Source organism: Microcaecilia unicolor, chromosome 12, assembly GCF_901765095.1.
Source record: "Microcaecilia unicolor chromosome 12, aMicUni1.1, whole genome shotgun sequence".
NCBI lineage: Eukaryota > Metazoa > Chordata > Amphibia > Gymnophiona > Siphonopidae > Microcaecilia > Microcaecilia unicolor.
The window spans coordinates 80,986,848-81,012,589 of NC_044042.1; the positions used below are offsets into that span (position 1 = coordinate 80,986,848).

General features: G+C 42.1%; 1 protein-coding gene across 2 annotated transcripts in view; it reads right to left on the bottom strand.

The window, feature by feature from the left end:
- DBF4B (DBF4 zinc finger B) overlaps window positions 1-25,742 on the bottom strand; it is a 124,781-nt gene that overhangs the window by 38,078 nt on the left and 60,961 nt on the right. For both annotated transcript variants that reach the window (XM_030221904.1, XM_030221903.1), the window contains exons 8-9: window positions 20,618-20,663; window positions 20,385-20,510 (exon numbers count right to left, since the gene is read on the bottom strand). In XM_030221904.1, the coding sequence (XP_030077764.1) occupies window positions 20,385-20,510; window positions 20,618-20,663 (172 nt within the window). The remainder of the gene's footprint in view (window positions 1-20,384; window positions 20,511-20,617; window positions 20,664-25,742) is intronic.

Genomic DNA, 25,742 nt, shown 5'->3' on the forward strand with positions numbered 1-25,742 from the left:
CTGAAGGGATATTAAGTGTTTGTGAGGTTTGGGATGTTTGAGTGGGGGTTGGACGTGAGGGAACTTTGGCTGTGTCGGGCCTGGGGGTCATGCCCTCTATTTCCCATTTCGGGGGTTGCCTATCTAGTTTGGGACTGCTGGGATGGTGGTTGACGTGATTGACTGTGGGATAGTGTGTGTGTGTGTGGGGGGGGGGGGGGGGAGTATGGGTGGATAAGGGAGGTGGGGGGGGGGGTTGGTGGGAGGGGGGGGTTTCAGTATCCTTCACCATCAAATATTAGGCCATGGAGTGCTGTGTGTGTAAGATTGAATGGCAGACTAAGTTTTAACGTATAATGTTAAGGGTTTAAATTCCCCATTTAAAAGACATTCTTTAGTGCGGGAGATGCGCCTGGTGCTTCCTCATGTGGTTTTTTTTTTTTTTTTTTTACAAGAGACTCATTTCCTTAAACAACACGAGGGACTATTGTTCTGTTTCCAATACCCAATAATTTATCACGCATCAGATGTGCATGGGGCTAAGAAATGAGGAGTAGCTATAATGTTTCACAGGGACGTGCAAGTGCAGCTTCTTCATTTGAAGAGAGATCCAGAGGGCAGGTACCTTCTTTTACATATTCTGTTGGAGCAGGAGGAACATACTTTGGCATGTGTTTATGTGCCAAATGAAAGTCAGGATATTTTTTTCTGCGTCTCCTGCAGGTTTTAAAAGAATTTGCTAGTGGCAAATTGATTGTGGCAGGGGATTTCAATGCTACTGTGCAGCCAAATTTAGATCGCTCAGCTCCTCCTGCTCCAACGGATTATAGGATTTCTCAAGCCTTGGGAGGCTTTCTGGAGACATTGGGTCTCTATGATGTGTGGAGATTTGGGCATGTTAATGTAATATAAGGTAACATATATTAAATGTTTTTTTGCTGGGGCTCTAGGGGGGCTGTTTCAGGGTTTTGGTGGATGCTGCTGGTTGGAAAAGGTTTAAAGTTTAGTTTGGGAATTGTTAATAGAGTTAGCTGAAGAAAGTGTGAGATGTTTCTTAAATATGGTTTTATTTTTCAAGAAATAAACCATGATTAAGTGGGGATTGTACTTTAAAATGTTCCTTTCTGTTTTGGGTACAAGTCAGGTTAAAATTTGACTTTAAAATTCTCTGTTTAGGAAGTTTTGCATTTACTTCTATGGGGGAGGGAGATTCTAAACAGATCAGAAAAAAAAACTGTCTTTCTCTGACAAGCTGATTGGTGGAGTGATGTCAGGTGTTCCTCTAGGGGGGGTGAGTTGCCAGGGAGACTGCCAGTGTTGCCAGGTGGGCGGTTTTACCGCCCAATTGGGCGGTTTTCTGCGACCCGCCGCGGGAAATTTTTGCCCGCGGCGGGTTGCGGTTTTTTGGGCTTCTTTTTTGGTTCTTGGGCGGTTTTTTCGGCCGCAGGGGGCGGGGTTAGTGACGTTCTGGGCGGGGCCGATGACGTTCTGGGCGGGGCCGATGACGTTCTGGGCGGGGCCGATGACGTTCTGGGCGGGGTTGATGACGGCGGGGGCGGGGGTGTCGGGGGCGGGGTTTGAGTTTGGGCGGGTTTTGGGCTGGATTTAGGCTGTTTTGGGTGGGAAAAAATTTTTCCACCTGGCAACCTTGGAGACTGCTGAGCAGATAGAGAAGGGAAGTCTGAAAAAGAAAAAAAATGTTTGGTGTGTGTCTGTGTGAAATGTAAGAAATAAAAGTATATTTATGAGTTTAAAGTGAAATGTGACATTGAAAAGGGGTACTTTGATATTGAAAGTGAGTGAAGGTGAGCCTTGGTACTGAGAATGAGATGATTAGAGCTTAAAAGTGAGTACTTAAATAAACAGACTGCCTTATATTGCTGAATTCATGTGGGGAAAACTGATGTGTTTTGGGTGAGAGAGCTGTACTAATAGAAAGTTGTGAGAAAGTTTAAACCAAATTTAGTTTGGTTTGGAGTGAAACAGAGGTATCTTTCTGCATGCAGTGCATGGAATGGTTAAGTTCTAAGGGAGTTTAAGGTCCTGGAAGGTGGAATGAGAGGCTGTATGCAAAGGTACTAAAAGGACACATGGCTGCCTACCCTGGTAAGAGTGAGGGAGGTTGTGCTTTGTGTTGGGAATTGTACTACATGAGAAAGCCTAAAAGTGTGTAAGGATTTAAAGTGTGACACAGGGGAAGGCCAGAGGTGAATTGGATATTTGAAAAAAAAAAAAAAAAAAAAAAGAAACCATTAAGCTGTGTCTGTGGGGAGGGGGTGTTTGTGAGAGTTCTGAGTTCAGTGCAAGCAAGGTTTGGAATCTGAGTTCAGAATAAAGAAAATCCAGCACTGCTATTGTCTGAGTGTGCTGTATTCTCCAGATTGATCTGATAGCTGTGAAGGGAAAAGTTATGCTTTTATGTGAAGTCTGTGAGATGGAATGTTGAATCCTGCTGGATCATTTTAGACTAGGGAAACAACAGTGAGAAATAGGTTTTGTAGTGAGAAAACCTTTAACTTATTTTATTTCAATTAGAAAGTTTGGCCACAGTATTGAGAATTGGTTAATAGTCACCAGAGCCTGAACAAGAACAGAGGGAGTTCAAGGGTCTTGCCTCCATTTATTTTCTTTATAAGTGAGGTTTAGGGAGAAGAAATCTGGGGGAGTCATCCTCTGAAGGGTTCCAGATGAGCTCCAATGCAAGAAAGACATCACCTAAATAAATTCAACTACAGCTAAGTGACATTGCCAAGGGTGTTGAAAGAAATATATTATTTTTTCACAACATTTTAAGGGAAAACTAAAGAACAGAACAGCATCAAATATAAAAAAAAACCCCATGTTTTCCTGACTTGCTAAGTGTTCTGGGTTCAAGTGAGATCCTTGCACAAACATCTATAATACCCATAAAGACTCAAATTCTGACATCAATAGCAAGGAAAGAGTATTAAAACAAATATCTGATTTTGACAAAAAGACAATTTAAATATTTATCTGAAAAGGTTCTTTTCTGCCTTTTTAGGTGATTTTGTTGAAAGAAACAGAAAAAGTTAAGGGTATACATGTAAAACTACATTTGAATGTTGAATATGTTATTGCAGTTCCATTAAGCCTCACACTAATTGTGAATTTGAGTTTATTTGAATGAAAATTTGCTTGCATTTATATTCAATAAAGAAAGAGATAATTTGCAAATCTGAAAGTTTGGTCCTTCCATTTCAGGAACAAATCCTAAATTTAGATTATATTCCTCCTTTATTCTTTGAGAGTAAAGGACGAGGTTAGTTTATTTGTTCCACTCCCCCGGCTGTGAATGTGTGTTTCCTGGATATTCGCCACGACTACAACTATCAGGTATCTGGGAGCACATCACTACAGTCCAGCCGAGAGGGGTGGTAACATTAAAGATTACACTTTTTTATTCCCATGCCCATTCCTCGCATTCCTGGCTGGATTATATTTTTCTGGACAAAACTTTGTCTGATGTTGGTTGCAGTTCTTTTATAGGACACACTATCTCTGACCATGCTCCGGTGTGGACTATTATACCACCTTTGTGTGAAGAGGTCAGAGATAGGAGATGGTCGTTTAACAATATTTTGCTGCAGGACCCAGAGATAGTTAAGAATTTTGTCACTGTTTTTAAGGGATTATTTTGATATTAATATGGAGTCTGGACTGTCTCTGGGGACTGTATGGGATGCCTTTAAGGCAGTTTCTAGGGGATATTTTATCCATCAGGCGAGTCAGCATACCAAGTCTCAATGTGTGCGCTTGGCTAATTGTATGCAGCGTTTGGAAGATTGGTTTAGGGCCCTTGGGTTAGTGTCTGATTTCCGGAAGCTTCAGTCTGTGAGGTTGGAATTGGCAACCTTATATGATGATAGTTTGCAATTTGTTAATGCACGTTTGAAACAGATACATTATGAATGTACTAATAAGCCTGGGTATCTATTGGTAGCAAAGATGCGTCAGTTGAGGGCTGATAGGCACATTTTGAAGGTGAGGGATGTTGATGAGACCTTTTTAAAGAAGTCTTCCCGAATACGGGAGCGTTTTTCTCAATTTTATCAGACTCTGTATAATGAGGATCCTACCGTGAAGTCTGAGGATATTGATAGTTATCTAGATTCTCATGTTTTGCCTGAGTTATTGGCACCCCAGAGGGAGATGTTGGAGGCTCCGGTGACGGAAGTTTTGCAAGTTATTAAGGATTTGCCGATGGGGAAGGCACCTGGCTTGGATGGATTTACAAATGAATTCTACAGGGCATTTGCTAAGGATTTGGCACCTTATCTGGCATTGGTAATTAATTTGGTGAGAGCCCTTGCCCGATCTATGATGGAGGCTTGGTTGGCTGTTATCCCAAAGCCGGATAAGGATAAGTCAGATTGTGCATATTATCGACCAATATCTATTTTAAACACGGATGTTTTTTTTTCCTTACATTTGTACCCCGCGCTTTCCATCTCATAGCAGGTTCAATGCGGCTTACATATTATATACAGGTACTTATTTGTACTTGGGGCAATGGAGGGTTAAGTGACTTGCCCAGAGTCACAAGGAGCAGCCTGTGCCTGCAGTGGGAATCGAACCCAGTTCCCCAGGACCAAGGTCCACCACTCTAACCACTAGGCCACTCCTAGTGGCCTAAGATATTGGCAAAAGTGCTGGTCAACCGTTTGGACTAGTATGCTTCCTAGTTTGATCCATCCAGACCAGGTGGGGTTTGTGGCAAAGAGGCAGGCTATGGTTAATATTAGAAGAACACTCGATTTGCTTTATGTCTCTCAGATCACGGACCAGCCGCTTTGTTGGCTTGGTTGGATGCAGAAAAGGCCTTTGACAGGGTACATTGGGAATATCTGGATAAGGTCCTGGATAAATATGGGGTGGGTACTTTTTACAGGTCTTGGATTCAGGCTTTTTATACTTCTCCAAAAGCGTGTGAGAATTAATGGAGGGAACTCGGAGCTTTTTGCATTGCCTCGTGGAACTCGTCAGGGGTGCGCTCTGTCTCCCCTTCTCTTTGCAATGGCTGTGGAGCCTCTGGCAGCGGATATTCGGGCCAATTTGAATATTTTGGGAGTTTCAGTGGGGGATAGGAAATTTAAAATAGCGTTGTTTGCGAATGATGTTCTTCTGTCTTTGACTTGTCTGTTGGTCTCCTTGCCTAATTTACTGAAAGAGATTGAAGCTTATTCGGTTGTTTCTGGTTATAAATTGCATGCTACCAAATCTGTGGGGCTGGCAGTCCGGATACTTCCCAGACTTTTGGAAAATGCTTCAGACTTCTTTTAATTTTAAGTGGTCTACTAGGGATATTCGCTATTTGGGGTCCAGATACCCTGGAGGCTAGGGGTAATTATTTTCTGTTAATTACCCAGTTCTTCAAAGGGCGATTTACAAAGACCTGGATCGTTGGAATACTATAGGTCTTTCATGGTTTGGGAGGATTGCATCGGTTAAAATGAATGTTTTACCTCGTTTACTGTATTTATTGCAAGTGCTTCCCCTGCATTTATCGAGATCTTTTTTGACTAATTTCCAGGATCGTTTAAATCCAGTTCATTTGGAACCAAAAATGCCCGCATCTGCCTCGTTCCTTTTTATGTTTCAACATTTTTTATTGATGAATTCACTGACTAAACAACAAATGTGATTTACAACCGGTTGCAGTTTGGCAAAAATCTTGGAATATAGACATATTGCTTTCATCATCACCTTTTAACCTGTTTCTCTACCCTCATCCCCTTCCCCTAATCCCTCCCCTTTAAATGTATGATATCCCCATTTTATTACATTTATCGCGAAGCAACTCATCTCCGTTTATCAAATAAAACCCCCACTAATACTATGCTTTCCCTGGGTGTCAGCATTGTACTCCTGCTCATGGCCTTGGCATCTTTCTTTTGACATAGAGTTTCACCCTCCAAGAGGGTCACCAGTCCAACTATTTTAAATACGTAGAGTCACCATGTGCCAGACTGGTCCTTCCATGTGAGGTAGTACTATACATGTTATCACATTTTTGTCTATAACACCACTAATTTGCTTTGTTAAGCTAAATTACCTCTATGCCCCCAAATCTCAAAATCCTCCCCCCTATCCCCCTCCCCTCCACCCCCTCCTCCCATCACCTCTCCTCCCCCCTCCCTACTATCCTCCTCAGCCCCAATATCCCCCCTTCCCCTCTTACCTCCCCTCCTTTGTTCAGAAGCTGTTGAGTCTTAGCAGACCTCCCTTCTGATGTGCAAGGAGCCTTCAATCCCTTTATCTCATGCTATTGAGAATAAGGCTGCGCCCTCGAGGACTTAAGACCTGGAGGTAGGGGTTCCAAATCGCCATATAGGTCTTGCCCCTCCAGTATCTTTCGCTTCCCAGGCTGCTAATAAATAGATCTTGATTCCTCCAGTGCCAATAGGCAGGCTTCTCTGCTACTGTCCAATATTGCAATATGACCTTTTTCCCCACCAGTGCCAATTTCCGACATAGTAATGCAGCCAATCTATTCAAAGCAATAAATGTCTGGGGAACATCTAAAAGCAGTTGCTCTACCGAGCCGCCTATATTTCTGGCCAACAACCAATTCAAAAATCTTTTAATTTGCTCCCAAAACAATTTTACCTGTGGGCATCCCCAAAAAGCATGCTCGAGGGTATGAGCAGACCGCCTACATTTAACACAATTACACACTTCCCAGTTTCCTACATGTGCCAGTTGGACCCCCATCATATATGCTCGGAGCACTACTCTAAGCCCACATTCTCGCAATCTAGCATCTCTAGTCAACCCAGGAATACCTCGTATGGTGGCAGCCACATCCCAAGACCCCAGGGGCATCCACAGTTCTTCTGCCCATTTATTTTTTAATGTGAAGTCCCTCCCTGGACCCTCCCCCCCATATCAAAGCTTTTCGTAAATTTGAAACAGAGTCCTAGGTCAAGAATCCCATTATAAAAATCCCGAATTTTCGAACCCAAGGCAGTCCTCAAACTTGGCTGATCGAGGTCCATCATGTAATGTCTAACTTGCGCATACGTGAATTGATTGCCCCACGTTTCTCCCACTTTTTCCTGCAATTGCGTAAAGCTGATCATCTGTCCCCCTTGTAACAATAAATCTTCTACCCTATGCCCTTCTGTTCCCATACCTGAAAAGTGGGATTGTCCATGCCTGGCGGGAAAGTTTATTTGTTTATTTATATCATTTATACCCCACAATTTCCCACCACTGGCAGGCTCAATGTGGCTTACAACATTAAGTTAGCAAACAGGAAAGTACAATAAATGGAAAGTGATACGAGGGCTGAAAGGTACAGGGTTAAGAGAAAGTAGATAAGTCCACAAGATCTTTAGAGGAGTTGGAGTCCAGGAATCACAGAGGCAGGACGGGATCTTTAGGGTAAGCTTGCCCAAATAAGTAGGTCTTGAGAGACTTCCTGAAAGTCAGATGATCCTGAACCGTTCTTACATATTTAGGTAATGTATTCCACAAATGAGTGCTGATATAGGAAAAGGTGGAAGCATACATGGTTTTATACTTAAGACCAGAACATGCAGGGTAATGGAGGCTTAAGTATGAACAAGAAGATCGAAGCGAATTCCTTGTGGTAAGTTCACTAGGGCATCCATATATGCTGCAGCTGCTCCGTAGAGGATCTTATGGACTAGGGTGCAAATTTTAAAAGTTATTCGCTCCTGTACAGGTAGCCAGTGCAATTTCTCACTAAGAGATCTGGAACTGTTGAACTTTGATGCTCCCAAGATAAGTCGAGCTGCTGTGTTTTGGGCAGTTTGTAGTTTTTTTGAGAAGTAGGTCTCTGCACCCTGCATATATTCCATTGCAGTAATCGATTCGGCTTAAGACTAGTGATTGGACTAAATTACAAAATACTCCTCTTGGGAAATAAAGCTTTAATCGTTTTAGTTTCCAGAGAGAAAAGAATATTTTCTTGGTGGTTGAGGTAGTATGATCCAACAGTGTTAAGTTCTGGTCCACAATAACTCCTAGTATTCGTAGACTCTCAGAGATGGGCAGAGTAATGCCTGGTGTGTTTAAGGTAGCGGCTCTGAATTTGTTAAAGGGAGAGGAAAGAATAAGGCAATGAGCTTTTCCTGTATTAAGCTTTAATTTGAAGGAGTTTGCCCAAGTGAGCATGGTGTTTATGCCAAGGCTGATTTCATTAGCTATTTCGTTGAAATTTGCCCGAAAAGGGATGTAAATAGTGACGTCGTCTGCATAGATAAATGGGTGAAGACCAAGCTTTGAAAGGGCTGTGGCCAGGAGAATCAGCATGACGTTGAAGAGAGTAGGGGAAAGCGGTGAGCCTTGAGGCACACCACAGACCGGTTGCCATGGAGGGGATAAACTTGAGTTGGACTTTACTTGGTAAGTTCTGATGGTTAAGAAACCTTTCAGCATTCTAGAACATTTCCGCCGGCTCCGAAGTAGTCGAGGAGTCTTAACATGATGGTGTAGTGCGGCCAGTCTTGTTTTGTGATTGAGTGGTTTCATGGGGCGGATCACAAATTGTGGATATTGAGCAACATTTGATAGGAGCCCTCAGGTTGGGGCATTTAATGTGGCTCCCAGCGAAGTATAGAGGAAATGTTGAACAGTACCCGCCACAGTGAGTGCCACTTTTCATTATTGGGATTTATTATTTTCAAATAAGACCACTCCTTTGTCTAAACATACCCCGATTGCGGATAATCCACTGTTCTTGCTGGGCGTCGGGGTGACTTCATTTCATAGGTGGATGCTGGAGGGACTGGATACGTGGGAAAAGTTGTATGAGGAGGGGGTGTATATTTCCTTTGAGACTCTTAAGAAGGATTATCGGCTTAGACCTAGTGATTATTATGCATATACTCAGCTGAAACACTTTTTGCAAATTCCTGTTTAACAATCATGTATAGTTAGGGAGGATTTAGAGGATCTCTGTGAGGATTCAAGGAGTACTCGGGGGCCGATTACTTGTTTGTATGGGTTCCTAGCTAAGCGTCTTAAACCCTATACTTTACATAGACGGAATTGGGAAAAAGAATTGGACTTTACCAGATGATGATTGGTTGATTATGGAAAGAGCGCTTTTAAAGTCTTCTTTGGTGGTGGCCTTGAAGGAAAATGCAATCAAGATCTTTTATCGTTGGTATCTCACTCCGGTGCGATTATACCATATGTTTCCTAATGAGTCTCCTAGCTGTTGGCAGGGTTGTGCAGTATTTGGTGGCTGTGTCCAAAGGCGCGGGCATACTGGAGGGCGGTACAGTCCCGTCTTCAGAAATGGTTAGGTAGACCGATACAGTGGCATCCATTGATGTTTTTGCTTGGTTAGAAGTCAAAGGGACTTACTCTCTATCAATCTTTGTTGGTGTGCCATGCTATGCATGCTGCTCGCCTAAATCTGGCGAAGCATTGGAAATCCCGTATGGTACCTTCGTTGGTATGGTGGATTTCTAAATTATGGTATATATGTGAGATGGAGCGTTTGACGGCTTTGAAAAAGAAGACATTGCCCAGGTGAGAATTGGTGTGAGAACCCATTTTAAAAGCGTGTTCTGCTTGAATGTGAGAAGTTTGTGTGTATTGGTACTAGGGATGGTGAAGGGGGGGGAGGGTTGCTGAGGGATGGGTTGGGTGGGGGGAACCAAGGGGGGTTATAATTCTGTTTATAATCTTGATTATAAAATATGGAGACTGGTTGTGTTATCATTGTTTGTATAGAGCTTTGCAGATTGTGACAGCTTGTTTCTTTATACTGTATGTTTTCGCTAATGATCTGTTACCTGTATTTGTTCAATAAACAGTCTCTGCAAATTAAAAAAAAAAAAAAAAAAAAAAAATTTTTTTGAAGCAGATATCCCCAGGAGGATATTGGTGTCACAGCTACACAGGGCATTGTGGGTAACGCTACATCTTAGAGCCCATGATCCAATAATCAATAAATGGAATGCAGGGAGAGCGGTGACGTCACGCTAAGCAATGGCAGCGTGAGTGAACAGCTCCGCATGCCTCACAGACAGACTCATAAAATATACCGGATTACGGCGAGCTCGCGCTGAGTGGACCACACATAATGCTAGCGGAAGGGTGCCCACAGCGAAAGATGGCGGGGAAAGAAGTCAATACCTCGCGTAAATCCTTGAAAACTTTCGCTTATCAACCTCACGCTGCTGGAAACAAGATGGCGCCGGGCGTGGGTTCCTCACAGGCCGACATTGAGCGCACAGAGACAGATTTTGGAGAGACATAGGCCGACGGAGATTTTAATCCAAGCGATTTCCGAGCGCTGCTCGAAGAGATCAGAGCAGATGTAAAAGCTGGTCGTGAGGATATTACTAAATTGGCAACGGAACTCCGAGGTGAATTAATGGAGCTGGGCCGACGCGTGGAAGACGTGGATGAGCGGGTGGAAGAAAAACAAGAGTCGCTGTGCTCGCTAGAGGCCACCGTGAGGGAACAACAAGAGCTAGGAAAGGTCCTCATGGATAAGATAGAGGATCTAGAGAATCGCGGCAGGAGATCCAACATCAGGATTCGGGGTATACCGGAACAGGCGGACTATATGAATTGTGAGCTAGTTACACAGCAAGTGGCTAGTATGTTATTATCGGAAGAGGGCCAGAAGGTGAGCCCGGAGACTATCAAAGTAGACCGGGCACACAGAGCGCTAACACGTGCAAGGGCCAATGTGCCTAGAGACATAACTGCATGTTTTGCAGACTACAAAATAAAAGAAAATGTTCTGCGGAAAGCACGTCAGAAAGACTGTATAAAATGGGATTCTTTCCCTATTGAATTGTATCAGGACCTGGCCCCGATGACACTAAAACGCTGCGCAGAGATGCGGAACTTCACTAGATACCTGCGAGATCAAGGAACACCATACCGATGGCAGCACCCATTTGCGCTGGCATATAACAAAGAAGTAAGTTGGCACAGAGTCCAGAGTGTGGAAGAGGCCCGTGCGATATGGCCGGAGGTGGAAGCGCCGGTGGAAAGAGCGGCAAGCAACAAAATGGTGGAACCGAGGCTGAATCGCCAGCGATGGACCCGAGTGGCCAGGGGTAAAGGGCGTCTGACCAGGCAAAAATCAGCCCTACAGCTGGAAGCTACAACTAAGATTGTGCCATGATCACTCTTGAGAGGACTTGAAAACAGATAAGATGATAGATATGGGAAGATCTGGTAATGTTTCAATGGAATGTTTAGTTGAAGATATATGAGACATGTGGTTGGTCACCGTTCTCTCACTTTAGTGGAGAGATAATTCTGACCCACTGGATGTACTGGGAAGGGGGGGGAGGGGGAAGGGTTGCCAGGGTAACTATTGGGTATGTTGTAAATAATTCTGTAAGGGGAGGGGCTCACCACAAGCAAAAGGTAATAATAGGACTACACACTTGAATACCCCATGGCAAGTATAGTGTGCATGACTTTAAATGCTCGGGGTCTTAATACCTCCATGAAACAGAAAAAGCTGTTTAGAGAAGATCAGAGGGTGGGGGCTGATATTATTCTGGTACAGGAAACTCACTTGTTGGAACAACATGAGCATTTATTACGAAATATTAGATACCCCCAACAATATTTGGCTTCGAATAAGACACAGAAGAAAACAGCAGGGGTTGGGATATTGATAAAACAAGGGCTGACATGGGAACTTATTAAAGTGAAACGGGACCTAAGAGGACGATATATAATACTGGTAGCCAAAATAGGGGGACAGATCTACTCTATAGTGAATATATATGCACCTAACCAGTCTCAGGGGGAGTTTTTAGATCTCCTTACCACACAGCTCACAAAATATGTCCAGGGGGAGATCCTCATGGGCAGAGATTTTAATGTCACAGTGGACCCTAAAATCGACAATACGGGGGTGGCCAACGGATATGCCCAGGGGGAGAGAGATCGGTTAATTCAGTTTCTCAACCACTGGGGATTGGTAGATATATGGAGGGTGCTGCATGGAACAGAAAGGGATTACACCTGTTATTCGGCTCCACAACACATGTTCGAGAATTGATATGTGGATGGGTAGCGCTGGAGCAATGCTGCAAGTAAATTCCTCGGAGATACAAACTAGAACCTGGTCAGACCAAGCCCCAGTTACGTTAGATCTACGGGGGGGGGGGGGGGGGGGGGGGGGAAGACCTGATAGGGGGAGGAGGATGTGGCAATTCCCAGAAAGTCTGCTAGACGACCCCAAGCAGATCCAACGAATTGAATTAGAACTTAAGGAGTTTTTTCAAATTAATGATACACCAGATATAACGCCAGCGATTTTGTGGGAAAGCATGAAAGTAGTGATTAGAGGGAAAATGATCGCCTTACAGATATACCTAAATAAAGACACCAGGGAAAATGAAAAAGAACTTAGGTTGGTTATTCATCAGCTAGATACTTTAGTTAAAAAACAACCGTGCACTCCGAGCCAACAAGAGAAATTGCATAAAGCAAGGGTACAATTGGCCTCTTTGGAGTCCATAGGCATTCAGGAGCAATTGCAACGGGTGCAGCAAGAATATTATGAGTTTAATAATAAGGCGAGTAAATTATTGGCATATAAAATGAAACGGATGGAGAATTGTAATATTATATACAGGGTACGGGATATTGGAGGGAAAATTTATGATCAGATAGAAGACATTCAGAGAGTGTTTGTACAATATTATGAGCACTTATATCAACCGGAGGGCCCCCCATCGGCGGAGGCTATTCACTCTGTGCTGGAAACTGCGGGCATGCCTGGCTTGACTGGAGCCGAGGGGAATTCACTCTCGGCTCCTATTGAGCTGGAGGAGATAGAGGAGGCTATCAGAGGTCTGCCTGGGGGGAAGGCCCCAGGCCTGGATGGCTTTGGCAACAGATTTTATAAAAGATTCCGCAGTATCTTGTCTCCAATATTGCTTAGAGTGTTTAATGCTATCAAAGAGGATGCCCTGCTCCCGCGCTCCTGGAGATTGGCCAATGTGGTACTGCTGCTTAAACCACATAAAGACCCGCTCAATTGTGGGTCATACCGCTCTATTTCCCTCTTGGGAACAGATTATAAAATTTTCACTTCAATACTGGCCGCTCGCTTACAGAAAGTGCTGCCACGCCTGGTACACGAAGATCAGGCTGGCTTTATTGCTAACAGGCAAACGTTTGATAACACCAGGAGAGCACAATATATATTAGATCGGGTAAAAGTGCTGGGGCAGCCGGCGATATTTCTCTCCCCTGGATGCTGAGAAAGCATTTGATAGGGTGCTGTGGTCCTATCTGTTTAAACTTTTAGAAAGTGTGGGTATTGGAGGGCAGTTTATGCACTGGATCACAGCGCTCTATTGGCAGCCGATGGCCCAACTGAAAATTAATGGCACAAACACACAGCCTTTTGAATTGTTGAGAGGCACAAGGCAGGGCTGTGCATTATCCCCTCTATTGTTTGCTCTCTCTATGGAGCCATTGGCGATTATGATACGTAAGGAGCCGCGGGTGCGGGGTATCCGAATAGGGAGACAAGAGACAAAACTCCTGCTGTATGCTGACGATGTGTTGTTGACCTTGGCAGAGCCGGGGGAATCTCTCCAGGCAGTAATGAACATCCTCAATCAGTATGGTGAGGCAGCGGGATTAAAAATTAACTTACAAAAATCAGAGATTATGCCTCTGCAGTTCCCGGCAGGATTGCAAGTAGAATTGCAACCGCTGTTCCTGTTTAGCTGGTCCCCACGCTCCATACGATATCTGGGGGTTAATTTGACACCAAACACTGAGGACCTGTTCAGGGAGAACTTTGACACTAAAATGCAAGAATTGTTTAAAGAATTAGAGCGATGGGGAGGATTGGGGATGTCATGGATGGGGAGAATAGCAGCAATAAAAATGTCCTTACTCCCTAAGTTGCTATATCTATTTTTGGCAATTCCTATCGTAATCCCGAAATCCTTCTTCCAGATGCTTAATAGGAAAGTTTTTGCCTTCATTTGGCGGAAAAGACCCCCACGAGTAAATAGGAAGGTCTTGCACCAATCTAGAAAGGATGGAGGGATGGGGGTTCCAAATTTCTGGTTATATTATAGAGCAGCACTGTTCCAAATGTTAGCTATAGGACAGAGGGGGATAGATAAACCCTGGTCATATGCGGCTCAATGGGGCTTGCGGGGGGTCCCGTTGTGGGCAGCTCCATGGCTTCCTTTGACTCTGTTGAAGAACTTAATATCGGGAATGAAAGGCCAAATGGGGGTAGCACTTAGAGAATGGGCTCGATGTAGGGCCGCATGGTTCCCAGGAAGGAAATATCACTTGAATACCCCTATTATATATGCAATGGACTTCCCACCTGGTAGAGAGAAGGAAGTGTATGGACAATGGTCAGCTTCATCTTTGCGGGTGTTGGGACAACTTTGGGATGAAGGTAAATGCCACTCGTTTGAATTTCTACAGGAGGAGTATGGCCTAGCAAATAAAGATATATTCCAATACATGCAGGTTCGGGATTTCATACACCGGAAAGCCAAGGATGAACTAGGGCTAACAGTGACAGAATTAGAGAGGGCGATGGGAGCGGGGGCAGGAAAGGGTGGAGTATCAGGATATACAAAGCGTTATTACATTAATCTGTCCCCCTAACCCAATATACAGATAAATGGGAGGCACTTTTATCAGTGAAATATGAGCAGGATAAATGGCTCAAGATATTTAAAAAACTTCTGTCTACCCCTGGTAGAAATGGATATAAGATGTTATATCAATGGTACCTCACCCCTCATAGACTAACACGAATCTTAAAGACTGGGAAGGCGACTTGTTGGCGAGGAAACAGAGAGTGGGGTTAAATGGGCAGTATTCACAATGGAGAAGGGTAGTTAGTGGGGTTCCTCAGGGGTCCGTGCTAGGACCGCTGCTTTTTAATATATTTATAAATGATTTAGAGATGAGAGTAACTAGCGAGGTAATTAAATTTGCTGATGACACAAAGTTATTCAAAGTCGTTAAATCGCGACAAGATTGTGAAAAATTACAAGAGGACCTTACGAGACTGGGAGACTGGGCGGCTAAATGGCAGATGATGTTTAATGTGAGCAAGTGCAAGGTGATGCATGTGGGAAAAAATAACCCGAATTATAGCTACGTCATGCAAGGTTCCACGTTAGGAGTTACGGACCAAGAAAGGGATCTGGGTGTCGTCGTCGATAACACACTGAAACCTTCTGCTCAGTGTGCTGCTGCGGCTAAGAAAGCGAATAGAATGTTGGGTATTATTAGGAAAGGTATGGAAAACAGGTGTGAGGATGTTATAATGCCGTTGTATCGCTCCATGGTGCGACCGCACCTTGAGTATTGTGTTCAATTCTGGTCGCCGCATCTCAAGAAAGATATAGTAGAACTGGAAAAGGTGCAGCGAAGGGCGACTAAAATGGATGGGACGACTTCCCTATGAAGAAAGACTAAGGAGGCTAGGGCTATACAGCTTGGAGAAGAGACGGCTGAGGGGAGACATGATAGAGGTATATAAAATAATGAGTGGAGTGGAACAGGTGGATGTGAAGCATCTGTTCACGCTTTCCAAAAATACTAGGACTAGGGGGCATGTGATGAAACTACAGTGTAGTAAATTTAAAACAAATCGGAGAAAATTTTTCTTCACCCAACGTGTAATTAAACTCTGGAATTCGTTGCCGGAGAAAGTGGTGAAGGCGGTTAGCTTAGCAGAGTTTAAAAAGGGGTTGGACGGATTCCTAAAGGACAAGTCCATAAACCGCTACTAAACGGACTTGGAAAAATCCAAAATTCCAGGAATAACATGTATAGAATGTTTGTACGTTTGGGAAGCTTGCCAGGTGCACTTGGCCTGGATTGGCCGCTGTCGTGGACAGGATGCTGGGCTCCATGGACCCTTGGTCTTTTCCTAGTATGGCATTACTTATGTACTTATGTAGGATGTGGGGCCAAGGGCACTTTCTGGCATATGTGGTGGGATTGCCCAATTATAAAGGCATTTTGGACAAATTTACTTGCACACCTACAAAGTAAGTTGGGGATAGCTATTGCTGTGGACCCAGGGCTTTGTTTACTCAATATACCGGTGCCAGGTATACATAGTTCATTTCACTGTCTTTTGTCCCATGCGGTTACAGCAGCCCGGACTTTAATAGCGAGACTTTGGAAGCAAACCATGGCACCATCATTGGAACAAATATTTGCTAAAGTGGACTTTTGTTGTATAATGGACAAAATGACAGCTGTGAAAAGAGGTCGAGTGGTGAAGTTCTTTAAAAATTGGTCCTCATATATGACATGGAGAGGGATATCTGTTTAATTGATGTTGAGCCTCTAGAGAGGAGAATAAATGAATAGTCTGAAGTTACTCCTGGGAGGGGAAGGGGGGAGGGAGAGGGTAGTTGGGGAACATGTTTATGGCAATAGATCTTGGGAAAAAATTTTTGTATTATGATGCATTATTGGCTGATGTTTTGCAGATGGCTTTATGGAAAATAATAAAAATATGTTTAAAAAAAAATAAATGGAATGCAGAATTTAGCACGAGACTACTATCTACAGATATTAATCAAGCTTTAAAAAGCCATCCTAGGGTGTCATTGGTATGACTTGGTGGGAGTGCACATTTAGGATTATTACCAGAGCCTATTTTTCTGATGTCCAGACCCACTGTGTGGAATGCACAGAGTCCTCCACTTGTTTAAAATGTGATGACCGAGGGCTTCCTGTCCCAAGTCTTGTGGACCTGTACACAGATTCAACAGTATTGGTAGGGTATTTGGTATTGGTAGACACTTGTTATTTCACAAAGCATGTATGGTGGGGCAGAAATGTTTAATGCAATATTGGCTCTAAGACAAACCACCCATCTACTGGCACTGGAGAAATGCATTTCATTCCTTGATGTTGCTGGATGAAAGCAACACTAGTGCGACTTTGAAAGAGAAAAGAGATTCCTCACTTATTGAATCCTTATCTTCTGGCTCTACCACAGAGTATATAACTTGAACATAAGCATTGCCATATTGGGACAGACTGAAGGTCCATCAAGTCCAGCATCCTGTTTCCAACAGTGGCCAATCCAGGTTACAATTACCTGGCAAGATCACAAAACAGTACATTTTATGCTGCTTATCCTGGAAAAAAGTAGTGGATTTTCCACAAGTCCATCTTTATAATGGCTTATCGACTATTCTTTTAGAAAGTTATCCAAACCTTTTAAACCCCACTAACTACTTTTACCACATTCTCTGGCATCACATTCCAGAGTTTAATTACACATTGAGTGAAGAAATATTTTCTTCGATTTGTTTTAAATTTACTACTTTGTAGCTTCATTGTGTGCCCCCTAGTCCTAGTATTTTTGGAAAGAGTAAACAAGCGATTCACGTCCACCCGTTCCACTCCACTCATTATTTTATAGACCTCTATCATATCTCTCCTCAGCCGTCTTTTCTCTAAGCTGAACAGCCCTAGCCGCTTTAAACTTTCCTCACAGGTTTTAAATGACTTACATAGGTAATCCTCTTTGGTGAATACTTGGACATCACTAACAGAGGAGGCAGGGCCGGTCCTAGGGTTTCTGGCGCCCTCCTGCAGCCTATTAGTCGGCGCCCCTACCCATCCAGGGGTGGGATCACTATGGCTCCACCCCTACAGTAGTCACACCCCTTTTACTAGCCATGGCATCATTGAAAATATACAATAGTAAGAGGATTACCATACAGGACTCCAAGATGTAAGATCACCGAACATATAAAGGGGAATCCAATAAAATTTATATGGAAATATAATGTTTGATTTTAACAAAATATTTCTAAAAAGCAAGGAAAAAGATCTCAAAACGCCCGACCGCTTACTTTCAGTTTTCAGTGGCTTTAACTGGGGGCGTGGTGTTCATCACTGGTCAAAAAAACCTTGCTTGGAAAGAATTATTTTACCTTTTAATTTATTTCCAAATAGATTTTAACAATTTTGCTCTTTTTACAAGAAAAGTTTTTTAAATATATTGACAATATCAATGCTAACTTCAAATTTTCTTTGGTTCATAAAAACCTTCACTGATTCTCATAAAGTGCTCTAAAGCAGCTTTATAAAGATAAAATAAAGTCGAGCACTTATCTGTTGCCCGACGGTGGCCCCATCCGTTTCGCTTGTGGGCTTTTTCAAGGGCTGTGCTTTGACAGGGAAAGCATTGAGAAGGTTCTGCTGACTGACATGCAGGTTGGGTCAATAGGCTGGCGCTGTCACATAAGAGGGGGGTGGGGTTTTGTGTTTCCACATGTACATGGTCATCCCCCGGGCCTTCTTGTTTTCTGCACATGCTGTGCCCGGGAAGAAGGGATCCAGAATTTATTCCAACCTTCCTTGCAAATTTATCCTCTTCACTGCTTTTGTTTTTCTCCTCTGTCTCTATTCCACCACCTTCAGCTCTGCAGGCCTTTTGTTTTCATGTGGCAGAAAATCCATAGGCTAGCATTATTTATTATACAGTTATTGCCCCTCTGTCATTTTTTTTCCTATCCCTCCTCCCTCTTCGTTGTTATTCACCATCACAGATCCATTGGTAAACATTTTCCTGCTCGTATCTCCGCAGAGAGTGGCAGCCAAAAGTCCAACAGGCTCCGAATCAGGAGGCAATCAGCCTGCAGAGCTGCCCCTGCTGACTCTCTGTTGGAACCTGACAGTTATTAATGTTTTGGTTTCGCAACCTTTGCTAGATCGGACTAAGGCAAATCTATTGGTGGATTTCTTTGGAAGGGTTAAATTCTTGCGGTGACAGGTAAGATTTCTGTCTCCATGCAACTCTCTAATAGCAAGGATCTACAGTAAGGTCTTTAATGATTCTAAATTCCCTAACGGGAGGTGGATGGTTAGTATACTAGGCAATAACGGAAGTTAAGAGATCAATAATGAGTAAGTTGCAAAGGTCTCAAATACAAATCAACCTATGCATCCAGCTTCTCCTATATAAGCACGCAACTATGGAATGCTCTACCAAACTCCGTGAAAACAACGCAAGACCTATTAAACTTCTGGAAGTCACTGAAAACTTACCTGTTCAAAAAGGCATACCCGAATGATTCAACTTAAATGCCTAAACCCTGCAACACAACCAATATAACACTCGAAATGGACATAACATAACTCTTCTCCTTTCCTGTTCCATAATGTTGTCTGTCACACATGATCTTTACCATGATATCACTATGTATTTGTCATACCAGAACTGGCGATCGCCAGCATGGTACTATGTAAGCCACATTGAGCCTGCAAATAGGTGGTAAAATGAGGGATACAAATGCAATAAATAAATATGTATAATTTTAATTACAAGTTACTTGTAATGCTTTACTTAGTATTAATTTGAGTTTTGACATAATTTTGATTATATTTATACAATGTATGTGATTTAGACCTTGTGTCTGTCACTCTTTTAATTTTTATAGTTTTACCCTTTAAGATATATCAAAACGTGGTCATGTCGAGTTTTTGCTGAATTAGCCTAATAAAATTGAGTTTGGACCTTTTGACCGGTGGTGATTTGTTTTTTTTCTAGGAACCTTTGGTTTGTTCCACCAAATGAGCAAAGACATTGAAAACAGGAACTTTAAAGGCTATGGAAACACTGTGATCCACCAAGAATCTTGATATCTATTGATCATAATGGATATCCTATTGCACACACTCTGGAAAAGGTAGTACCATCATTAAACGTACTAACCCTAACTTGGAATCTCCAATGGTAAAACCAGATGCCATTTACAATAAAAGGAGGTAACTGTAGAAAGAAGAGACCTTTCCATCATACCCGATGTTTCCCAAATTCCAGAGAATTATGTACCGTGGGATAGCCAAACAAAGAGGAGGAAAAGTCAAAATATTCCCATATCTACAAGTCAGAGTCAGGAACTGTGCACACCCACCTCAGAGCCAGGACAGTCTTTGTGATCTAAATGAAAAAGTATTCTTTTTTTGGAGGTGGGGGAGGAGGGGAAGGCTAGAAAATACTTTATTGATACTTGCTAAACAGCTCTAGCTGCCAATGCAGAGCAGAATGGTGTACAAAGCTAAAAATACGATAGAAAAAGAAAAGGAACTCAATTTAATGATAGGACAGAGATACAATCACCCAAGCAGGAGCAGAAACATACAGAGAGTCAGTGGAGTTACTACTACTACTACTGCTGCTTAACATTTCTAAAGCGCTACTAGGGTTATGCAGCGCTGTACAATTTAACAAAGAAGGACAGTCCCTGCTCAAAGGAGCTTACAATCTAATTGAGGCAGGTTACCACTGGCTAGAAGCTGTGAAGGATAGTCAGCTAGGAGGAAAAAAAAACCCATACACTCACCCACAAATACAATTAACTGACATGATGAACAGATTTGGTAAAAGTACTTACTCTGTCTTGCCCAGTTTATGAGAGCTGGACAATATCTTTTGCACTTTATATGGGTTAACTCCTCTGGGTGCTAGATAATTAAGTTCAGGGAAACACTGGAACCGGTGGTGGAGAGGTCTGAACAGCCTGCAAAAAGACAAACAAACAAAAAAAACCAATGCGGTAAAGCCAGAAATGAAGACGGGAACAACAATTTGGAAGCAAATTTCACAATCAACAGTGTTCTGACTCACCTGCCTGCATCTTCAATCTTCAGGAAAGGAGATTTTAATTTCATCACTGGAGAAATAAGAGGCAGGATTAGAGCACTAGCCCCTGAATTAGCCTGGACTTTACTCCTGTACCCAGCAGTCAGTTCATGCACAAAACAACTCTGGGCTATTTGTATTACTTCTAAGTATAATCATTTTTATTTGTATTACTTCTAAGTATATTCATTTTTTACATCCTGGCATATTTTGCTAACATTAATTGCAATTAATTAAATACAGACATGCATCTCTTATTAAAGTCTGCTTAAGATAAAGAGGAAAGGTTTAGTGGCAGGCCATGCACAGGCCTGAGCTCAAGTCCCAGCTCACCTGGTGGAGAGGTTCAGTCATAATACAAATACCACCACCAGATCCCCAGCTGAGGATTGCCACTGCCAACTGCATTGACTGGACTACAGAAAAGGGATTATAAAATAGGGGAAAGTCCCTTAATTAAAACTGAAACATCTTATACACCACCCCTCCCTGAATAAAGGTATCAAGGCTCATGGGGCTAAATCTCAACCCTGGTTCCAACTGAAGGAGCAGAGTCAAAAAGAAAAAAACCTGCCCAAGCATACTACAAGTGTATTTTATGTATCAATACCTGTTGACCCTGAGAACACTATACACGACTCAACAGCTATTGGTATCGCTAAGTAAAGAAGGTTCCAAAGACTTTGAATATGAACATTGCCTCAAGAATATATTAAAACATCAGGGAGTGGAGGTACCAGATAATCAACTGAATAGAATTGACATACTGCCATTTCGTGGTTGTCATTACCAGACTAGTAGAGACAAGTGAATTTATGACCCTCTGCCAATAGATGGAAACAGAGAACTGTTGTAGCTAACCTCCACAGCCTAAGAGGTCTGTGCATCTAATGCTCCAGACATTATTCTTCTATCTGCACCAGTTGTACAGATGTCTGATCTGGTCTGGTGCAATAATCTAGGACAGTACTTCTCAACCCAGTCTTTGAGGCACACCTAGTCTCATCAGGTTTCAGGATATCCATAATGACTATGCATGAGATAGATTTACATACCAAGGAGGCAGTACATGCAAATCACTCATGCATATTCACTGTAAATATCCTGAAAACCTGATGGGACTAGGTGTGCCTCAAGAACTGGGCTGAGAAGGACTGATCTAGGTGAATGGCTAGTGGTGGCTGAGAGTGCTTAATTATTTTCCCCTATCTGTATGAGGTTAAGGCCAAGGACTTCTAAAAACCATCCCAGAGAGGTAATGCAGATTTCCCTTATTCACTTGGGGGACATCCCTCCAGATTCCCTGGGAAGATTAGTAATCCAGAGTCCTTAGCATTATTAAAGAAACGGTGCAGAAAATTAGAAAGAATCTGGAAAAACAAAGATCATACATTATAAGACAAGAAATTAAATGCTATAAATTAGAAGTCAGGCAAAGACTACTTAATATGATCAAGATACTAAAACAACAAAAAAAAAATCAGATAATTCATTTAAAAGTCTTTTAAAAATATTTCAAGAATTGAAATATTGAAATTGATGATTTTGTATCTGAGCTTGCATTGAAAGTTTCAAACCTGTCAATTCACCATTACATTTTCAAACATCAGACACAATACTTAAAAACTGTTAAAGAAAACCTAAATCCTTGTGAAATTGTTGTTCTCTTGGACTTTGCTGAAAACTACTCCTTTATTGTCCAAGATGCTGTTCAAGGTTTCCACTGGGAAAACAGTCAAGCTACACTGCATCCATTTGTTGTGTACTTCCGTGATGCTTCAAGTGAAATTCAGTGCATAAGTGTTTGCATAATAAGTGACAGCTTGCGGCATGATGCAGTTGCTGTACATGCATTCTTGGAAAAATTAATCGTGTTCTTGAAAAGCAAAATTGGAGAAATAAAATATGTAACATACTTTAGTGATGGCTCAGCTGCACAATACAAGAACTTCAAAAACTTTGCCAACTTGTGCTATCATCAAACAGAATTCGGAATAAGTGCACAGTGGAATTTCTTTGGCACAAGCCATGGCAAGTCACCATGTGATGCCATAGGTGGTACAACAAAGCGACTAGCTGCTCAGGCTAGTTTGCAACGACCTAAAAATAGCCAAATTCTCACAGCACAAGTTCATTTTTGTTTCCAAGGATGAAATTGAATCTTCAAGATCTGCACAAGAGGAAAGATTCAGTAAAGCTTCCACAGTTGCTGGAACTCGTGAAAATCACCAGTTTATTCCCATTTACTTGAACCAAATTTCAGTCAGTAGAGTGTCAAATGATTCCTCCTCATTTGTTGTCAAAATTTGTCAGTCAGATGACCCAGTGAGTGAACCTGGCATAAATGTGTCTCAACTTCAGCCTGGGCAGTATGTTGCCTGTGTTTATGACAACAAATGGTGGATTGCAATGTCTGTGACACATCATTTGAAGAACATGATGCCTTGGTCAACTTTATGCATTCATGCGGGCCTGCACGATCATTTCATTGGCCTAGCAGAAGAGATTCTTGTTGGATTTCTGAACAGCATATTCTAGCAGTTCTTCCAGTACCAGCAACTACAGCACTTGAACGACAGTATACATTTCCAGAAACAGCAGTGAAACTTATCAGTGAAAAATTCTTGTCACTTCAGCACTGAGGTTTTACTTGGGAACCATTAAGACACCCCCATTAGGCTTGAGAAACTAGGCAAAGACAACCAAATGAGGCTTGGGAACCTCAAGTAAGATGCCCACCTTCAGGCTTGGGAACCTGTGCCAAGTGGCTGGACTTGCCTGGCTATCGGGCGTGACCTATTGGCAATGAGGTTGCCACTTCCTATTGACTTGGTAGTGGCGTAGCCACCATGGACCAACGCATGCTTAAAGCAACTGAGTGACTTATACAGCAATTAGAAACATCGATGGGCCCTATATCCGTTTCATCTATCATTCAACAATACTGGCCAAAAAAACACTTTTTTTGCAATCCTTATATGGAGAGACTCCAAATTGAAAGCTACATATTCTGATAGAAGGAAATCTGCTCTTTCTAATGGTGCTAAAAGAAAGAATATTGAAGCTGTCCCACTGGAGATCAAGGGCATCAAAGATAGCCCAAAATGGGCAAAAATGCTTTTTATACCAACTTTGAACGCTTATAATTTTTCAACCACTTGAAGGAAAGTGCTGCAAATTGGAATGCCTCATTACAGCCGTGCATTTAGTACACTTACCAAAAATCAACCTGAAAGGCCAACTAGTTTAGAAACTACAGCAGCCTCAACATCGCTGTAAATTGATTTTTGCCGGTTTCTTTGGCAAAGTTTGAGCCTAAACCATTCAAAACGTAAGAGGACTAGGAACATGGGGTTTTGCCAGTTCATTAAGCCCTAAAAGTAGTGCAGGTTCTCCAAATATCCCCCTTGTACTACTAAAACTTCCAGTTTTACAGCTTCTGGAAGTTGGCCCAAAATGTCATTTTTGCTCAGGCGACATTTTGCAACCCTTTACTTGAGGTCCCCTAGAACCTCCAATTTTTAGTCTTTTGAACTAAAATTTTGCACAGCTTAGTTTTTTATCATAAAAAAACTATGTACCAAATTTCATCAAAATCTGAGATGGTGAGGTGGGGACCCCTGGTCCACTTGACACGGAATGACTCAGTATTGACCCTAATACCAAATGTTTAGGGGCAGATTTTATGCCCGTAGAGAACTATAGCCAGTGGCCAGCATTCCCTGGAGTTCCAGATTAAAAGTGTTTTTGGTAAATGTACAACTACAGACTTTTTTTTAAAAATCTTATAATATTCTACATTATATGCAATATAGTTTTAGATTAAATCATAGCATGGAAACCTTGCTCTTAGTTACTACTACTACTACTACTATTTAGCATTTCTATAGCGCTACAAGGCATACGCAGCGCTGCACAAACATACTTCAAAAGTTAAGACTATTTCCATTGCTATTGTTTAGACATTGTGAATTAGGAATAATAGGTATAGTACCGACTTAGTTTCATAAGAAATTGCTCATACCAATTTGTGTATAAGGTAAACACTCCACGTTACCTCAGTGGAATCCAGGTTGTGGAGTACCGCAGGGTTCACCTCTCTCACCACTTTTGTTCAATGTTTATTTTAGCTCCTTGAGAGGATTGTTTTCAGATCTTAGTATCATCATCTTGCTATACGCAGATATCTATCTTTCTGTTGAGCTTGGTTTTACAGTCATTTGAAGATACTTTAACTTTATTAAAACAACATTTTTTTGGTTGATAAATGGATGAGTATAAAGTTTTTAAAATTAAATTTAAAAAACAGGATTATTTGGTTTGATGATTATGAGAACATTCCTAAGAAAGAGCTTGCATTGTCTTCAAGCAAAAATTTCAAAATTGAAGAAAGTTCAAAGTATCATTTTAGATTCCAAAATTGTCTTCAAGAAGCAAATTGAGAAAGCTCTGGGCTGTAAGGTCATCTTTATCTGCACAAAAGTTTAGATGAATAATTCAAATCAATCTTACTTCCACAACTGGATTATTGCAATTCATTGTACTGTAATTTTACAATTTAACTTACAAAAAACCCCAAACTACAATTGATGCAGAATAGCACTGCTACACTGAGTTTTGGGAGAAGTAGGGTTGACAGTGTTACTCCACTAGGTTGAACTTCACTGGTTAAACAAACAAATGTATTTAGTATAAATTAGCTTGTTTAGTTTTTAAATCTCTCTATGGCCAGAATTCTGAGGAAGTTATAAAATGACTTGCTATTCCTGTTCATAGACCTGGCCGCTTAAATAGCACTTAACTGGCTATTTGTGAAAATTCAGCGGGAGATAGCCGGTCATCTACCACTGAATATTTACGGTCAGCACTTAGTGGATAACCAGCTATATCATGCGATATAGCCAGCTATCCACTAATATTCAGCGCATCGCCAGCTAAGTTTGGCATCCAAACCGGGCTGCCAAAATAGCAGCCCTATGTTTGGTCGGTTTCAACTTAAATGGCTAGTGCTGAATATTGGCTTGGCCGTTTGAGTTGAAACCAGCCAAAAATAAACCAAATATTCAATGTCGGTCACCAGAAATGGCCTGGCATTGAATATCCAGGCTCA